We start from the raw sequence: 18,435 nt of genomic DNA, 5'->3' as shown, positions 1-18,435 counted from the left end.
TTAGATTTTGGATCTGAGGCTGTCCCATGCACTGTACAAGTACAATGTAAGACACAGTCTGGTGGCATGAAAAGCTTTCTGTAAGACAGACCAGAAGAAACAGAGAATGGAGGAAACAGAGAAGTTCCTAAGCAGGATGAACATGTTTGCCTTATTACTCACTTCTTGGTTTGCCTTTAGTTTTATTTTAATCCGTTTGGAAAGGTTATGTTAAGAGGGACTTAGCTACATAGGAAAGACAAAGGGAGGGGAAAGAGGTGGAAGAGATGAGTGGAAAGCAGTGCATCAGCACAGAGGGGAGAAATGGTCAGAGTAGAAAGGACCTCTGAGAGGTGCAGGGGAGCAAGAGAACAAGTAGTTATGTCCCTTTGAGAGTTACTTAACAATCTTTAAGAAAGGGGGAAAAAATAGTGAAAAATAAGCATGTAGTTGTCAAATCAGGATTCTTTTCTTGAATTGGGTTTTCTTTTTAAGTTAGTAGTTCTGGTCTTAGCATTTTACAGATCATGCATAGTTTGCCCTGAGGTGTTGCACTTCAGTGAGATGTTATAATCCAGACAAAGTGCAGTTGTGAAGTGCTGCTTCTCTTTATCTTTCCTGTGGTAATTCCTTGTGAGTGATGGTTGGTAATACAGTATTTGATTTCTATCATTCTTCAACTCATTAGGAAGGCTGACTTTGCTAGCTTTACTATATGGAATGTTTGTACTCTCTATTGTTTGGTTTTAAAATGTATTTTTACCTCAGCTCTTGAAACTCCTTTTGTACTGCATGAATATGTATGAAGAATGCTGAAGCATATAGAGATTTAACAACAGAGCAGATCCTGTGTGTTTTACAGACTAATTTGTAGTAGTTTTTGCTGCAACTTGCTTGCAATATTTCATGTGACAAGTTGTTCTTCAGAATATATTAATATATTAAGTGGGTTGATTTGCTTAAGAACACTACAGCATTGGAAAACAATTTACCATTTTGGTTTTGCTGATTTGACAAATGACTCGTGTAAAACAGTCGTAAACAGAAACACTTCTCCACTTAGGTAAGAACAGCATTTTTAAGAAACATTCTAGTTTGTGTGTAAGTACTAAGGCAAGAGCAAGTGGTAGCAGGAGACAGGTTTCTGCTTAGGAAGATGCTCAGGGTGTATTTTAATAATTTCATGTTCTGTCACCTTGTTTGGGACTACTTTGGTAAAGTCTTGAACTCTCCTGTTCAGCCAAAACAAGATTAGCATTAGAAGCTGAGGGGTTTTCCCTGTAACATAGTCCATTTCAGGAGTCTTTTATGAAATCTGTTGGGTTTCTAGGTATTGCTATCCAGAAGTAGAGGGTACCAACTCTGCCTGAATAGTAGCTAACCTAATAAGGGAGTTTGAGTGTGATGCCCACACACTTCTGAGCCCTGTAAAACAAAACAGTAAGAGAAGAATCACCTCTTCAATTTAATGTGGGAGGTTTTCTGTGTTGGCTGAGAGAGGTGAGGGCCCTCATGAAACAAAGAAAGTTGAACGTTAGTGCTGGAGTATGTCCTGAACTGCCTTTTAGACTTTCACCGTTGGTGGGGGGGGGAAAGGTACTTAAATAAGAATCCTGAGCATTCAGAAACTGGGCAAAGACTTACAGGATGTGCCTTTCTGTTCAGCATGTCTGGCCCCAACAGCTCCTCGGAGTGGTCCATCGAGGGCCGTCGCCTGGTGCCGCTGATGCCGCGGCTGGTGCCGCAGACGGCCTTCACCGTCACCGCCAACGCCGTGGCCAACGCCGCCGTGCAGCACAACTCCTCCCTCCCCCTGCCTGCAGACACCGGCAGCAAGGAAGGTGAGGGGCACAGGGGACCCTGCTGTGACCCGGGGCAGCGTAGGGATAACGTCACGGCAGAAATCGGTGTTAGAAATCAAAGGTGGTATTGCAAGGCCGGGTTCGGCGGGGCTTGGAGCAACCTGGGCTAGTGGAAGGTGTCCCTGCCCGTGGCAGGGGGTGCAACTGAATGAACCTTATTAAAGTTCCTTCCAGCACAAACCCTTCTGATTCAATGAAAAAAAAAAAATCCCGAATCTTTCTTATCGAACGTTATTCACAGAAAATATAAAAAACCCCTTTTTTTTTAAAGATACCTTTCCAGTATTCTGCAGCATAAATCTGGCAGCTTTGTGTTGGTAAGCATACTAGCAACTGCGGCAAAAAAATCCCAGTTTGTCAGAAAATGAAGGGAACATTCACCGATTAACTTCTTCAGCTCTGTAAGCTTTAAAAACTTGTACCAGTGGCTTAAGATTTGGTAGAGTTCTGTAAGTGATCAAAGGCACTTCAGAACACTTTGTTTTAAGAATGTAAGTGGATTTTGGTGGAAGTCAAGAAAATGTTGGTTTGGTTTTCTGTTTGTGTGGTTGGTTTTTTTTTTTTCAGATCAGACATACTAAGGTAACACTTTAAAAGGTTGTTTTCTGCTTTCCCTATGCCTTTGAAATAATGGTGGTACACATTCCAGCTGGCTTGGCTGAACAGGCCTGAATTGTGCTTTATGCAACTGGAACATGTGTAACACTTCTTGGAAACAGGCTGTTTCATCCTGCTTTTGTGAGATACTGCATCACTGTATTATTACATATAAGCAATGGTTTAAAAAAGCTGATTAGCAAAATCAATCTTCCTTACCAAAGGAATATTTTGGTTGTTTCAGCTGGTGTACTGCTGGGGAGAGGCAACAGCACTTTTCTATCAGTTACAAGTCTAGATATGGTTGTTTACAGAAAAGCAGAAAGATCAAAGCATTGAATTAATTCTAAAGTAAAAAAGAACAAATTATGAAGTAAAACATCAGATAAATACCAAAAAAGCTCACGTTGGCAGCACAGATTTCTGGGGGTGGGAGGAGGAGGGAGGTTAGATTTCTGTGTTGTCTTTGAAGGCCCTGAGCTCCGTGGCCATGCTTAGCTGAAGCTGGGGAGCATTCCACAGTGCCAGGATTGCAGAGGCAGGAATGGGGGTAATGACCCAGTGAGTCTCTGGCTTCCATTTCAGTTGTTAACACAGCGACAGAATAATGGGATTCTGCACTGCAGTTGTATGGAAGGTGTCTTTTCTCCTCTTCAGTGGTGGTTTGCTATTCCTACACAAGTACCACTTCAACCCCAACATCCACCCCAGTTCCAAGTGGCAGTGTAGCAACAGTGAAGTCCCCCAGGCCCGCCAGCCCAGCCTCCAGTGTAGTCGTCTTGCCAAGTGGAAGTGCTGTGTACGTCAAAAGTAAGTGATCCCAGCACCTGCTGCACCAGAGGGAAGGAAAGGGACAGTCTGGGGGCTGGAGCACAGACTGAGTTAAACACTCGGACCCTGGGCAAGTCACTGAAGGCCTCTGTGCCTTCGTTTAGGTCAAAGAATGAATTTATTGCTTCCCTTTTCCTGAGAAATTGTGTTCAGGATGAATCCGCTGGCAGCAGAATGCTGCAGGGAGCAGTAATGCTGCAAGGACAACAAGAGGGGAAGAGATTTTGAAAATAAAATATAGAAATTGCTGTGTATCAGTGGATTTCTAATCCATCTTGTTGAGAACTTGTCTTTAAGGTGGCTCTGCTGGTTGCTTCTGCAGAGGACTTCCCTCTTCACTCTGCTTCAATAATGCATAGTATTCACTTCCTTGAATTAGAAAAGGTCCCTCCTTTCCACTTTCACAGTTGACACAGACCTTTTTTTTTTTTTAGGATGCAATTTGGCAGGCATTTATGTGCTTACATATTGACTATGTCTGGCCATTTTGTGATTGATTTGGAAGTCAGTCTTAGTGAGACTTGCCTTCCTGGGCAACTGTGAAGGCTTCATATGAATTCCAACCAGATTCCCATCTTCATGTATTTAAATTTGGAAATAGAAACAGTCTTTTTTTTGTGCCATTGTGTCCCCTTCTTTGTTTGGCTAATAAATCAGCTAGTTCTAAAGGCAGAGTGCAGCCTCATGTGTATGCCCTCAGTGTACGTAGTTTATTTTACTAATAATTAAAATGTTTCCTTTAGTCCTTATTTGGTATCTGTCAAAATGACAAAGAAAGATTAACAGCGAAGGTTATAAGTGGTATTTTTATGCTTGCTGTGGTTATCTTTAATATTTTTTAAATTATTTCGGTCTTTCTGCTCTATGTGTGCATTTGTATAAGCTGCTAGCCAGTCAGAAATGTCACACTGTACTTAAATATAATGTTACCTGCACACCACCATCCTTAGTGGCTGTGTCAGCCCAGGGAACCCAATGCATTAAGGTTCTTCTGATTTATGCACTAATCACTTGGCTTCAGTTTAAAGATTCAGGGGAGAATGTTCTTAACATCTTAAAAATTTAATGTAGTCCTCTATTGAATTATTACATGGTAATGAGTATCAAACCAGTCTAGACACATGATAGAGGGTTGATCATTTTTATTCTGCCTGTCCCTAGATTTCATTTTTCCCCCACTTTGTGTGCTTCATTTTGTTGTTTTGTTTTTAAGAAATCACGTGTCTGTCAGAGAATGTTACATCAGTCCCATTAATTTTCACAAAGCTGCTCAGAAGCAAATTTGGGAGGTGTGAGTTGTAGTCCCGCCTTTGGCACTGGTGTGTGGGGTGCCCTCTCCCCAGCCAGAGCCTCACTGAGCCATTAACCCCTCCCTGCCTCTGCTTCCTCACCTGTCAGGGGTGACTTACAGTGGACCTGGGTTACCTTTGAGCTGAATGCCTGTGCTTGACCTTGTACAAATGCAATTTCTAACGTGACATGAAAGGAAAAACGTTCCTGCAGAACCCCAGCAGTGAAAACAGGGGATGAAATGAGCTGTGCTTAACATAAAATAATGCTCTGCTAGTTTATTCTTACTTTCTTACTTCTTGGTTGGTTGGTTGTTGGGTTGTTTGGGGTTTTTTTGTGGTTGAGGACCACAAATAAATAGTTCTCTCTTCTGTATTTCTTGATGCCCCAGCAAAATAACAGCTGTGTCCTAACATTCCAGCTGCTTGTGGACTTTGGATTCAAATGGATTCTGAGGTTCTGAAACTCCTGCACATGTTCAGTGTGATTAGTGCACTCACAGTTATAAGTTTGCATAGTGCACTCACTATGTGAGTAATACTTAAAAGCCTGTCCATGATAAACCCTGAAGTCATGTAACCAAACCTCTCCTCTGTGGAGGGAGATCACCACGAGGCTGGTGCAGTAAATTGTGGTTAGAGTTTCCTTGTGCTGCTGCAGCCACAACTGTGGGCTGGAGTTCAAAGGCAGCTCCAAACGAAGCCTTTGCTTCTCTTCCCTGGGTCAGGGTCCCTCTGTGGGCATGGCTGCTGTCCTTGGGGAGGGACCTGCAGAGGAGCTGGGGCTCCTGCTGGCACAGAACCCCATTCCTCAGAAGTTACTTGCTGTGCTACTGGGCACTTCCTTGTCCATGTTAATTCCTGCATCTTCACTTTTTGAATGCTTGAATGTGATTTTAATTAGAGATTGGCCATAATTAGACCTTGACCCTAATTAGAGGTTGACTGCCAACCCAGTTTGCTCGAGTTACCAGCAGCAAGGCTACTCTTTGCTGTGATGGGGCTTTTTGTCTTCAAGCCCCAGGCACAGGGAACAGGATCTTCAGTTGTCTTCTGCACAAGCAGGATTGCATCTCTTCAGCTTCTCTCTGGTTGTTTGGGTTTCTTTTTTTAAACAGCTTGACACTGGTTAACATAAATCTCAGAATCACTGCCTTCAATGCTACCCACTAGCTGTAAGAATTTGGTTATTAACTTGTGTCTTTCTGTAATCTAGACCAACTTATGAACCTCTTGCCTACTTTGGAAAGTTTCGTTTGGGTTTAAGATCCATTAATCATGCTTTTATCCTTTACTGAGCTGAATAGTGCAGCAGTTTCTTTTTATATGTGTGCAGTAGATGCTTGTGAGGCAGAAGGAACTCTTTTGAGCCTGGGCTTGGTTTGTTTTTCATGACTGTGTTTTATATCCGTTTTATATCTGTTGCTCAAAATGCACCAAAGAAGGGAAAAGCTGATAAAGTGAGGTTAAATCCTCATAGTTAAACTGAAAAAAGGATCTCAAGGTGCTGTATTGAGGTGAAAGGGAGAAGGGTACTGTAGGGATAAGCATGGCATGGAAGTGGGTGCAAAGGCTGAAATCGAGAAGACTGTAGGAGGATAAACTTTGCAGTTGCTGCAAACAAAACCACCACCACCACCACCAATGCAGTGAGAAGGTTTTAAATTGAAATGTGCATGGCATTGTGCCAACCCTAACCCCTCATCAGTCAAACTTCTGGAGGCAGAATGAAATCCCTGTGCTGGCTCTTGTGTTCTTTGAATCTGTCAACCTGAGTGAAGTAACCCAGTAACTGAGCAACTGGGGTTTTTGGGAGGGAACCTCTGGTTCCTGGCGCTGTGAGTGTGGTCTGTGCCAAGGACTAAGAGTGTCTGAGGTGTGATCCAGCTTGGTTGTGACCGTGAGATGTAATTTACCCTCTGTTCCTTTTTATCTTACTTGCAAGAGGGTGTCAGACTCCAGGAGTGTGTAGTGTTTTGGGGAGCACTGGGAGCTGCAGGCAGGGGCAGTGTAACTCAGCAGAAGTGTTTCTTTTCCAGGTGTCAGCTGCTCGGACGACGATGAAAAGCCCCGCAAAAGGCGGCGAACGAATTCCTCCAGCTCTTCCCCCGTGCTCCTGAAAGAAGTCCCGAAGGCAGTGACTCCTGTCACTAAAACTATCACAGTGCCTGTAAGTGGCAGCCCCAAAATGAGTAACATAATGCAGAGCATTGCCAACTCCCTGCCACCACACATGTCGCCTGTGAAAATAACCTTCACGAAGCCCTCGACGCAGACGACAAACACCACAACACAGAAGGTATGTGGGGGAAGCTGCCAAATGTTCCTCTGTTCTGCTTCTGTCAATGAGTAAGATGTGATGTTTGACTCTTCCTTTCTGTGAACTGTCTGGCTGGTTTTTAAGGATTGCCCTTGGGATAAGGTAATCCCTCGTTAAACCGAACCGAGAGAAAACCGAGCTCTTGTGTGACTTTAGTTCAGCTGTGTGTGAAAGGACCTGGATTGACAGCCGTGGAGACTGAAGCCCTCTTTTTATCCACAGAACAGGTACAGCACAGGCAGCGGGAGTGCAAGCTTCCCCCAGACTGCCCCAGCCATGTGCCTCAACCCTGACCTGAAGGGACCACTTCTAGGGATGAGAGGGGATTCAGTCTCCATGCTCATTCAATTCTTGGCCTCTCTGGTGAGACTGCCAGCAAGGTTGCCAGTTAGTACCCTTTGTGGTGTTGGGTTTTGTGATATGGACACTAGTCCACTGAGAACTGGATCACATAGGCCACTGAACAGCCTTCAGATGGTAACAACTGTTGGTCAAAGGTAATCTTTCTTATTTCTATTTTCCTTATTTATAATTATTCTTTGCAGTAGTAGAATTCCAGGAGAGATGGCATGGGCTTTCCCTTGCCAAGCTTTTTATCTAGAGGCTAGTTTCCTTGGCTCTATAAAGCATATTCTTGGAGCTGATCAAAGACTGGGGGGCTTTATTTTCCTTTCAGTACTAGTGTGCCATTTCTCATTCTGCATTAACAGTGGTCAAAATCAGTTGCATTATTTCAGCTGAGTGTGCCCAGCTTCCACCACAGTGCAGTGTGTGGGAAAGGTTTTCCCTGTTGAAGTTGTGTACTAGACTCAGATTTTTACGTGCCTAATCTATGGCACGACTGTTTTCCCATGCTTTAGGAAGCATATCAGATGTGTCTGTTTTTCTGTTCTTAAGATGTAAAAAAAAAGATGAATGGCTCAGACCAAGTTCATTCTTGGCACAGTTATTAATTAAGGCAGACTTCAGGGAGGGGGGTGTCTCTGTGGAGTTAATTTGACCTCGATGCTGACAGACTGATGGTAGGCTGGCCGCTAACAAGCATTTTTTTCTGACTGTGAGAGACTGACTGTTGAGCTCAAACCTTCACATGGTGTTTGTTCTATTAGTCTTAATTGTTTTATGACTCTCTTTGGATTAGCAGGTTCCCATGTCCCGATTTTTGGAAACTTTAAAACCAAGTAAGATTAACTGAAGTAGTGTGCAATAAAGATCTTGCTCTCTCTGGCCTTTTCCCACTCCAGGGCTCTTCGATGCTTTCATTTGATTCACTGTTCTATAAGTGTCCTTAATCAAATTTCATAGAAATCCACGAGTGAGCATAAACCATCCAGTAAATGTCCTGCATTGAGTGCAGCAAATCCACAGCTGCTACAGGGCTTAACCACCCGTCCTGCTGCTCGTTAGGCTCATCTTTTGTGCACAGACAATTGTTTTGCCTTAAATGTCTGTAGGGTTGGATTAAGTATGGGTGTTATATATCGTGGTAATTAAAGACAGAGAGTATTAAATCTCCAAAAGAATGGACTGTTGGTGTTTGCTGCAGTTGTGCCTCTGCCTGTTCTGACATGGGAATTTTAGGGTTTGCTGTGCACAGTATTATCTGACTCCTACTAATCTGCAGTGACAGGAAACTCAGTGCTGGTTTGGTGAGGCAGCCAGGGCAGAGTTTGTATCTGAACTTGTCACACTGCCCTCTTTTGTTGGATTTAGATGTACCAAAACATGTCACTGGATCGTTTTGGTGGGAGAAGTCCCCTTCCGTAGTTTTCAGTGGAAAGTCAGACTTGTTCCCTCATATCCAGCAGCACATTTCCAAGCTCACTGTGAGCTCTTGGATATGAATGAAGGTCCTCGTCTCTCCATGGCAGCTTTTTGAATTGCTTTGACATTTTAGTAGGGTGAAGGCAGATTTGTGGTAACAACTAATAATGTCACAGCTCTGGTTCCTGGATTGTCTGATAATAAAGTCCCCTGTCTAGGACACAGAAGGAATCCAGTTAGTGAAGTTCCTGGCAGTCAGAGCCTTTATTTTTCAGGAACTGGGTTTGGATGTCTGTTAAAATGGAGCTGACAGGACTAATTTCAGTGTATGTTGGGAATTAGTTTTTACTGTAACAATTACAGTCAACAACAAAAAAGCCAACTTGATTTTTTTGTGTGTGTGTGTGTATGTTTAAAACCAAGCAGTCTCTGTAAAACATGTCATGCAGTTTTGGTAACCAAGAGAGATTCTTTTGATCCTTTCAACATATACGTGAGAAAACAGTATTTCAGAAGTATGAAAGTTGTGATTTGAGCTTTTACATTTTTAACCAAATTTTGTTTTCTGGATGCACTTCACACATGAAGTTCACTGAACTTTGTTCCGCTGTGTTAATTTTGAAAGATGAAATGGCACAGAGAGACCCAAACCTGCTTAGTCATGGTACAGCAGTCACTGCTGAGCTGCAGTGCTTTACAGGCCCTACTCCTTGCATGATTAAATCACGTGTTTTTAAGTGATAGTCTTGGACTGATGGTTTTTCTCTGTCCCTGAAGGAAGAAAATGGTCTTCAGGACTTTGATTGTGCCCAGATTCATTCTATGTGTCTGAACTTAGGAGAGATGCTGAACTTGCCCTGTTGCACTGTGGTTTATATTCACACTAACCTACCTTTTGTAACTGCAGGGTGTCCTTTGACACCTGTATTCCTGGGTTAGTTACCCTGGGTGGAATGGAGCTGACCCTGAGTCAGACACTTGGGAGGTGTTTCTGGTGTTAACTGACAGTGTAGGGAACAGGTAAAGCTCCAGAGCCACATTTTCCCCTGCAGTTCTCCCACCAGAACCAAGCTGTACCACGTTCAGCTCCTCTGCATGGTTGTGGCCTAAGAGCAGTTTGAGAAGGGGGTTTTAATTAAATCCAGGTTGGGCAGAAGGCGAGATTAAGACTGATGCAAAGAAATGTTCTCCCTGGAAGGCGCAGGGAGAACTGCTCAGGTGTGGGCAGCCTGCTCCAGGGGACAGTGAGATTTTGGGTTTCCTCAGATCAGGACATGAAAGGCTGAGCTAAGGAGCAGAGACCATAAAACTGAGGCCTGGGGCAAAAGGAGAGGCAGAGGCAGCCATAGCCACAGTGGGGAAATTTGCTACTCTTACTCCATCCACGTGGTTATTGCCTTTTATTTTTGTCCTCCATTTTTCTTTAAACAAATTATAAACTGCTCAATCTTTTGCTTAAGTGTATTTTTGGTGCCATTATCATATTATTTCTTTATCAGGCGAGGTTTCAGTAGTCCCTGGGTAGCAGTGTAAGGCTTTGTGTGTGAGCTGACCCAGGTTTCTTTGCTCCTCCTGTACTGTTTTGTTCTGTCTGCTCTTGTTACATGGAATCATTAATAAGTTGATATTTTCAAGGTTTTAATAAACTAAATTTTTATTGGAACAATTGCATTATTAAAATAATTTCTCAATACTCTTGCATGGTAAACTGAAGATATGTTGTATTTCTGTGCTTTTTTTCCTATTTTAACTGTGTAAGTACAAGAAGGTACATATAAGTAGAATAAAAGTTTTCTTTATGTAAACTGTCCCCATATTCAATAATAAATAATAATAAAGGCTTAGTTTTCTAGGTCAGCTGCTTCAGGACAGACCTCTTCCAATCTTGTCATGAATTCTCTGGTTTTCTATGTCAGATCAGATTCATAGAGTTGTAATTGTAACTTGCACTGGGATGATGTTTATTCTCTTCAAACAAATGGTTTTCAGGCATATAAGGAAGAATTTCTACTTCCTGAGAGCACTAATTAGAGCAGAAAATGTTTCAAACCTCAACCATTTTTCTTGCACTGATGAAGCATTGTTTACAGCCTTGTAGGTCAAAAATATTTCCCATTATTGGCTCAGCAAGTGCTTGTTAATTGTTAAAGAGAAAAACCCCATCACCTATTCTCTCTCATTGCCATTTCTTGCTATTTGTGCAAGGTTTGGGAGAATGGTGCTTAAATCTTGCTGAACCTCCATTCAGTTCCATTGAAAATGGGCTTCAGGCTTTCTGGCTCAGTATAATGAAGTCAAGCAGTTCGTTTCTGTCTGTTTGCCTTCAGACATGAGATAATGCTATTTTAATTGCACAGTAATGGTTTTCCTTAAAAAAAAAAATCCTTCTAATTTTGAGGAAATGTTTACCACCACTTCTTTAAAATAATTGAAACTTTCTGTTGCCAGCAAATGTGATTATGACACTCTTAAATGCTCTTAATAATCACGTATCTCTAAAACTAAATACACAGGCAGGCCCATAACTGCAGTTTTATGCTCCTGAACGCGTGCGAAGGACAAATGAATTTCCTGTTGTTCTTCTTTTTTTCTTCTTTCAGGTGATAATAGTAACCACCTCTCCAAGCTCAACTTTTGTACCCAACATCCTGTCCAAGTCCCACAACTATGCAGCAGTCACCAAGCTGGTCCCCACGTCGGTGATCGCCTCGACGACGCAGAAGCCGCCGGTGGTGATCACGGCGGCCCAGCCCTCGGTGGGCAGCAGCAGCAGCAGCTGCCCCGCTGCCCCCTGCACTGCCAGCACCATTGCTGTCACTGCTGTCGTGTCCTCCACGCCCTCCGTGGTCATGTCCACCGTGGCACAAGGTATGGCCCTGACTCTGCCTTTCCAAGGGGTCTTATCCAAGGGATTGCGCTTTGGAGAATGACGCTTCGGGCAGCGTCACTTGGTGTCTGATGGGTAAAGCACAGGAGATGTGGGAGGAGTCTGCTGATGGAACTAAGCCAAGAGACTCCACAAAAGTTCTTGCTGAACTCTTTTTCCTCTTTACTTCAACAGTTAGTGTGCAGATCCTCTTTTCAGGGAGAATGTGGTGGGGCGGTGTGACATAGTTTTTGATCATTAAAATGCTGTAGCCTCCAAATGACTGGCTTTGAGAACTCCACCTGCTGCATGGAAGGGGATGTTTCCAATATTTGAAGGTGATTGCTTCTCTTAAAAGCCTGGTTTACAAAAACATGCAAAGCTAACATCAAAGAAACACAACTTCAGTTTAACACACCCCGATGACAATTATGAGAGGTAGAGAAGTGTTTACATCTTGTTATCTGTGTATTTTATCAGCACGTCAGTTCTAAAGTCCTTTATAATTAAGGCCTGAGTGGGCCTGATTAAAATTTTCAGGTTTCTGATTTCAAGTTGCAGCTGTGTGTGCCAGCTGGACTGTTCAGCTTCACAGCCACCAGCTAACCTTTGAAAGGGAAGCTGGGAGTGAATGAAGGGATCTTAATGAGCAGCACTTAAAAAACCCCCACCTGACAGTGACAAGTGTCACATCACAGTTTTTCCTGGCTTGTGTTTTCCATTCTTGTTCCACACTACAAAACTGGGTAACCATATCAAGGCTGACGAGGTATTTTCCTTCCATATTGCTTCTATTAATATAATCAGATACTAATCCACAGAGCAGAAGGGCTTACAGCAGACTGTTGAAACCATTGATTTTTAGTTGGGTTTGCTTGTGGAAGAGACTTTAATTCTAAAATACAGTAGGTAGAGAATCTCTGTAACAGTTTTTTTCCAGCTGTCAGTGCAGAAGATGCTGGTGAAACATTTTGGGACATAAACTGATAATCCCTCCCAATGTAAAGAAAGTTAAACTCCCTTGCCTCCTGACAGAGCAGTTCTGCTACATGGGAGCTTTGTTCCCTCACAGATCCCCATGCCTTTTCCAGCAGCAAAGCCAGTTGGAATGCACAGTTGTTTTGGGAATGGCAGTGTCTGGCGATGCACTGCTCACTCTCCCCCCGTTTGCTCTCCCGCAGGTGTGTCCACATCAGCCATCAAGGTGGCCTCCACCAGGCTGCCCTCCCCGAAGGCTCTGGTGGGCAGCCCCTCACAGCTCCTGGCGCAGTTCCCCAAGCAGCACCAGCAGCCTCCCAAGCAGCAGCTGCACCAGGTCCCGCCGGCCCAGCAGCAGCAGCAGCAGCTGGTGCCCTCCTCGGGGGCCCAGCAGCAACCCCAGCAGGCCCAGCTGCCCCCTGGCATCAAGCCCACCATTCAGATCAAGCAGGAATCAGGTAGTGGGGGCTGCTCTGGGGTCGTGTTGGTGAGCTGTGGCCGCGGGGTCCTGCCCACGCTGTGCACGGGGAGCTGGATGATCTCCTGAGCGCAGCGCTGGGCTCTGACCTCGGCAGGAGGAGATGTTTGCATGTTTGCAGCCAACGTTCATTAAAGAATTTGGTTCTTTCATTCTTCTTGTTTGGTTCAGGTGTTACAGACCGTGTTTTATCTCTAGAGGTTGAGAGGTATGTAAATGACTTCAAAAGTAATGTGATTGGCAGCCTGGAAGAGACCAGTTTTCTGAAGATCCAGGAGCTGTTCAACTGTATCAACTGGAAAAAGAAGTTAATCCATGTTTTAATTCTTTTCTTTGGTCCAGAAATCAAACCCTACTTTTGAGGTACTTGTCAAAACAAATACAATTAGATCTGGAAGTTGGACTGGATCCTTTTTGTAACACTGATTCATTCAGCTGACTTTGGGCAAGTCATGTAATCTTTCTTCCTTGGCTTTTCTCTGCAGTAGCATACAGTTCTTATCTCAGTAAGAAGTAATGCTTGCAAAGTTACCCACTTCTAAAGGAAGAAATGCTATAAAAGTGCAAAGTATTTATATATATATATTAACATAAAATTAGTATTTTGTATTAATCATGTCAGTAAAATTACCATTTTGTAGTCATACTGTTTAGATCAAAGAATTAATATAGACCATAGAACGAAAAAATAAACAGAGCTATTTCTGTCCTTTGATAAAACTTCCTTAAGGATTCTAGGACCATGGCTTGAGGAAAAAATAGCTGCTAATGAAGGCAGATAAAAGGCTTCCATCCTCCCATCACTGAACAATATTTGATCAATAAGAGCTTCACTCCTTGTCTTCTCCCGTGGGTTTAGGCTCAATGTGCTTTTTAGGTAAAAGTTTCTTTAGAAATACCATTTTTTAAGCTCAGTTCCTTTTGGCTTCAAGGTAACCAATAAATCAAGAGGAAAGAGAACAGTTTACTTAAAATAACCTTCCCTAGCCAGGGTCACAGTTGCTTCCTTACAGTCACTAATGCTCTTTGTGCAAAAGGCTTTTTTTTAATTTGTTCAGGGTGGCGAAGTTTGTCTAGACTAATTAAGACCCATTAGGATTTACAGACTAAATTGTTGAAGAATTACTTCACTTTTAGATGGTCCATTATATATGAACCAATTCAGTCTTGATTGTAACCTGTTGGCTCCTGGGAAACATTCTTCTTTTTGAATCGTGGACCAGGAAAAGTTTAAAAATTACATCAAACAAAGCAATGATGGTATGGAATCCTATGCCCCAGTGAGAGTAGCTAGGAATTGAAACAGGCACTTGAAAGGCAAAGATGATGGCTGCCTTGGTATTTGCAAAACAAACAAAAAAACCCCAAACCCAAGCAAAGAAAACCCAGCCCTCAAAAATGAAATAACTTTTTTTCAGGATCAAGAATACATGGGCTCAGAATTGAAGCCTCGTGGGGCTACTTGCCCGCTGGGCCTTGGTCTGAGAAAGCATTTCAGAGAGTAACTTATCGTGCCTGTATTTTAACAGTGACTTTCTCCTTTCCTAGGTGTTAAAATAATCACTCAACAGGTGCAGCCCAGTAAAATCCTTCCCAAACCAGTTACAGCGACCTTGCCCAGCAGTAGCAATTCACCCATTATGGTGGTTAGCAGTAATGGGACTATCATGACAACTAAACTGGGCACTACTCCCACTGGTAAGTTCTGGCTCTGAGAAGGGAAGGGAGGGTAAACCCAGACATCCAGGTGACCAGACATGGCTCAGTAGGGTTAAAAACCCCCACTTCTCTCTCCTGAGCAGGAAGCACAACAGCACATTCACACTCCTGCTGTTATTTATTCTACGTCAGGATTTGTGCACTGAGGGCTCTTTTACTCTTCTTGGGATCTTTGAATTGCTACACAAAAATATCATTGTTCCTTCCCCACTGGGGTTTTTTAAAGGAAGTTTTCTTTCAGCTTCTACAGATACTTTGCACTTCTGTAGCACGTTATATTGCAAAATTTACATTGATTTAACTCCAGCAGACAGGTCAGCATCATTCCTGTTTTACATATATGGGCTTTAAAAGACAGGTGACTTGCTCATAGTCCTGCAGTGAATTTATAGAAAGGCCAGTAAATTGACATTTCAACTCCCAGTGTTTTTCTGGGCATCTAATTGTATTTGTGTTTGTAATTGATTAAAGATCAGAAATAATGCAGGCTGTTCAGACTGTAAACTTGCATGAGGAAAACTTGAAAGGCAGTTTATCCTGGTTTTCAGAAAACTCTTATTTCCTGGTTTTTTTAGCATGGGTTGGGAATATTCAAGTAATAGAAATGTTAAGGTTTGAAAAGCCCTCTGAGATTACCAAGTCCGACCACTGACCCAACGCCACCATGTTCACATTAAACCCTGTCCCAAGGGCCACATCCACGTGCCTTTGGAGCACTCCCAGGGGTGGGGATTCCAGCACTTCCCTGGGCAGCCTGTTCCAATGCCTGACCACCCTTTCCATGAGCAGTTTTTTTGTAGCATCCAACCTGAACCTCCCCTGGTGCAACTTGAGGCCATCTCCTCTTATCCTTAGCATAAACTAGGGGTTCATGTTGTTTTTACGACTTTTCAGGTACCTCACAGGTGCATTCTTGAATTCATTTTAAAAAAATAGCAATTTTGCAGTTTATTTAGTTGGTAAAACATGTATTGTGCACACATCTTTCTCACTGTAACAAACTGTTTTGCTCTGTGATCTTTACCCGTTAAGTGTGCTATCTGCAGCACTACAAGCAGAATGGAATTGCAGTGTTTGTGGAGCTGCTGACTTATGATTTTTGAGCAAGTTTCTTTTGTGGACTCTGTTGTGTTTCCATCCAGAAAAGGACTATTTCTGAAAAAACGGCATTTTTAGCGTGTTAGGTTTCTTTTGTGCTGCTGTGTGCTAAGTCCATAGAATTGCATCATCATGGTAAATTTTGTTTTTCTCTAAGAGTGTTATTTAGAGCAGTCATTGATGCTCTTTGTAAACAGCCTGTCCTGTAAGAGGAGTGTCTTTCATGATAGGGAGGGATGAGTTTTAGAAGTGCAATCAGGTGCCTGACTCTTGGGTCTCTAAGGGAGCACAAGGCAAAAACACTGGCAGAATCCAAACATCTATTGAGAATTACAGCCTTAGGCACAAGGACATGAATTAAAATAAGACAGTCATGGAACATTTGTTAAAATACTTCAGAAGACTGGGATGTTAATTTAAAATTGGTATAAAAAAGCTACTAAAGAATCGCGAAGGGTGGCAACAGACCGCAGTGTGGGATCTCTCTGAATAAATCTGATGTTTGTTTTTTTTTCCTAAACTAACTTATTTTTCCACAAATAGCTGGCAGAGGATCGTGTTCTGACAGTGAACTTTCTCCTTCTCTCTTTCCAACAGGCACTCCAGCGACGTACACCCGGCCCACGGTGAGCCCGTCCCTGGGGGCTCGCATGGCTGGTGCGCCAGGGGCTGCCACCTACGTCAAAACCACCAGTGGCAGCATCATCACTGTGGTCCCAAAGTCTCTGGCCACTCTGGGAGGGAAGATTATCAGCAGTAATATTGTCTCTGGTAGGCATATGAGTACCTTGATATTAAGACTTACTGCAGAAATAACTTTAGGCCTGCTCTGATTGTCCGGTGGGTTCCATGCTGAAATCGTTATTAGGAGCTTTACTGGAGAATTCAGAAGAAAAATAGCTGAGCATGAAGAGGAAAGGAATAGGTAGAAGTTGTGAAGGTGAAGTGTTCTCAAGGATGGCAGCAGTTCTTGTGTTTAAGAAGGAAACATCAAATGTGAGGGAAGCCTGGGAGGAAAAGGGAAGTGTGGGGTGGGACTGCTGTGCTGTACAGTGGGCAGAAAGGTTAGAAAACACCATTGGCCCCAGTGTAAGGCATTTTATAATCTTGATGCTGCCCTTCTCTGTTCTACTACATGTCCAAAGAACCAGAATAAAAATGAATTGTATATGTTAAATTCAGCTGTGCAGTCTCCACCTTATTTGGTATTTTATCAGTGTCAGCCTGTCCTTCCTTTAGCCCACGTTCTAACTTAAGCTTTCCCTCCCAGCTTCGTGCAGACCCTGCTGCTTATTTTTGTTAGTCTGCTGACCAGCCTGGGTTCTCTGCCAGTTCCAGAGTGGCACAGGGTGCCCAGAGAAGCTGTGGCTGCCCCACATCTGGAAGTGTCCAAGGCCAGGTTGGACAGGGCTTGCAGCAACCTGGGCTAGTGGAAGGTGTCCCTGCCCATGGCAGGGTGTGGAACTGGATGATCTTAAAGGTTCCCTTCCAAGCCAAACCATTCTGGGATTCTCCAGCCTCTAAAGATAGGGTTTCTTTAGGACCAGGTCCAAGCACACTTATACCAGTAACAATTTCTTAGCATATGTTTTGGCTTTAGCTTTGCTTAGCAAAGACCTGACATGGCCCCTGCCAGCTCCCGTCCCTGGAAAGTGCTGCACAAGCTCTTCAGGAAACCCACTCTGGCCTGGAATCTGGCAGAGGTACCTCAGTTTTTTCAGGTCTTGATTTCTACAAAATCGTATATAGGGATGCTGCAGCAGTTCTTTGGGAGCAAGTAACTTTTTTTAGCCTGTTGTGGGTATGATGAGTTGTTAAGATGATTTCTAGGCCTACTAGTGAATTTATACACAAGTGCAAGTATCATTCTCCTGAGCACCAGCTAATGTGGGGAAAGCTGTGACTGATCCTGATGAGGATAATAATGATTCCCATTCCAGATGAGTCTGGCTTCTTGTTGTGCTTGTCAGATTTAAATACAATGACTCTTCTGTAGCTCCCTGACTTCCACAGTGAAGGGGAATACACAAAATGGGATAAACTGCACACTGTTTCTTTTCCCGCAAAAATTTAGGAACTACAACCAAAATCACCACAATTCCGATGACATCCAAACCCAATGTGATTGTTGTGCAAAAGACTACTGGGAAAGGAACTACAATCCAAGGGCTTCCAGGCAAGAACGTTGTCACGACGCTGCTGAACGCAGGGGTAAGTGAGGCTCTGAGTGCCCCTGAGCCAGGTGAGCTGTGTGTGCTGCTGCATTCCTGCTGCCCAGGGCTCTCTGGAAAGCCCACTGCATGAGCTCCTTAACAGACCCAGCATGCCTTGGTGTCAGGGCTGTTTGGGAGGCCACTGTGGGCCACAGGATGGGATTCTGTGCTTAAAGCCAGCTGGGAATGTTTTCAGAGTTAAAGGAAAATAGAAATTTTTGAACTTGCCTTTTTTCCCTTTGTGATGCTGAAGTGATGAAGTGGATGAACATGACTGGAATCTTCCCCTGTTTGTGCTCTAGGGAGAACCAGGGTCCTGGGTTATAAACTTGTATCCCCAACTGTTCATATTAAACAGGCAGAAATAAATTGTGCCTTCCCAGCAGGGGAACCCCCTTTCAGTGTATGTGGTGTGTGACACTGTACCATCCTGTACCTGAG

The 18,435-nt window shown here is 43.4% G+C and overlaps 1 protein-coding gene across 1 annotated transcript in view; it reads left to right on the top strand.

Annotated features, from left to right (window-relative positions):
- Nucleotides 1-18,435, top strand: part of EMSY (EMSY transcriptional repressor, BRCA2 interacting) — a 37,483-nt gene that overhangs the window by 5,480 nt on the left and 13,568 nt on the right. Inside the window, 8 exon segments of the mRNA XM_051779456.1 lie at nucleotides 1,645-1,820; nucleotides 3,096-3,248; nucleotides 6,598-6,857; nucleotides 11,243-11,510; nucleotides 12,690-12,944; nucleotides 14,513-14,662; nucleotides 16,379-16,552; nucleotides 17,856-17,992. Coding sequence (XP_051635416.1) covers nucleotides 1,645-1,820; nucleotides 3,096-3,248; nucleotides 6,598-6,857; nucleotides 11,243-11,510; nucleotides 12,690-12,944; nucleotides 14,513-14,662; nucleotides 16,379-16,552; nucleotides 17,856-17,992 — 1,573 coding nt within the window.

Source organism: Manacus candei, unplaced genomic scaffold (assembly GCF_025592945.1).
Source record: "Manacus candei isolate 608988 ecotype Guabito, Panama unplaced genomic scaffold, ASM2559294v1 h1tg000014l, whole genome shotgun sequence".
In the NCBI taxonomy this organism is placed as follows: Eukaryota; Metazoa; Chordata; class Aves; order Passeriformes; family Pipridae; genus Manacus; species Manacus candei.
Note: the sequence above shows the minus strand (reverse complement) of the source record. Positions and strands in the feature narration are given on the sequence as shown.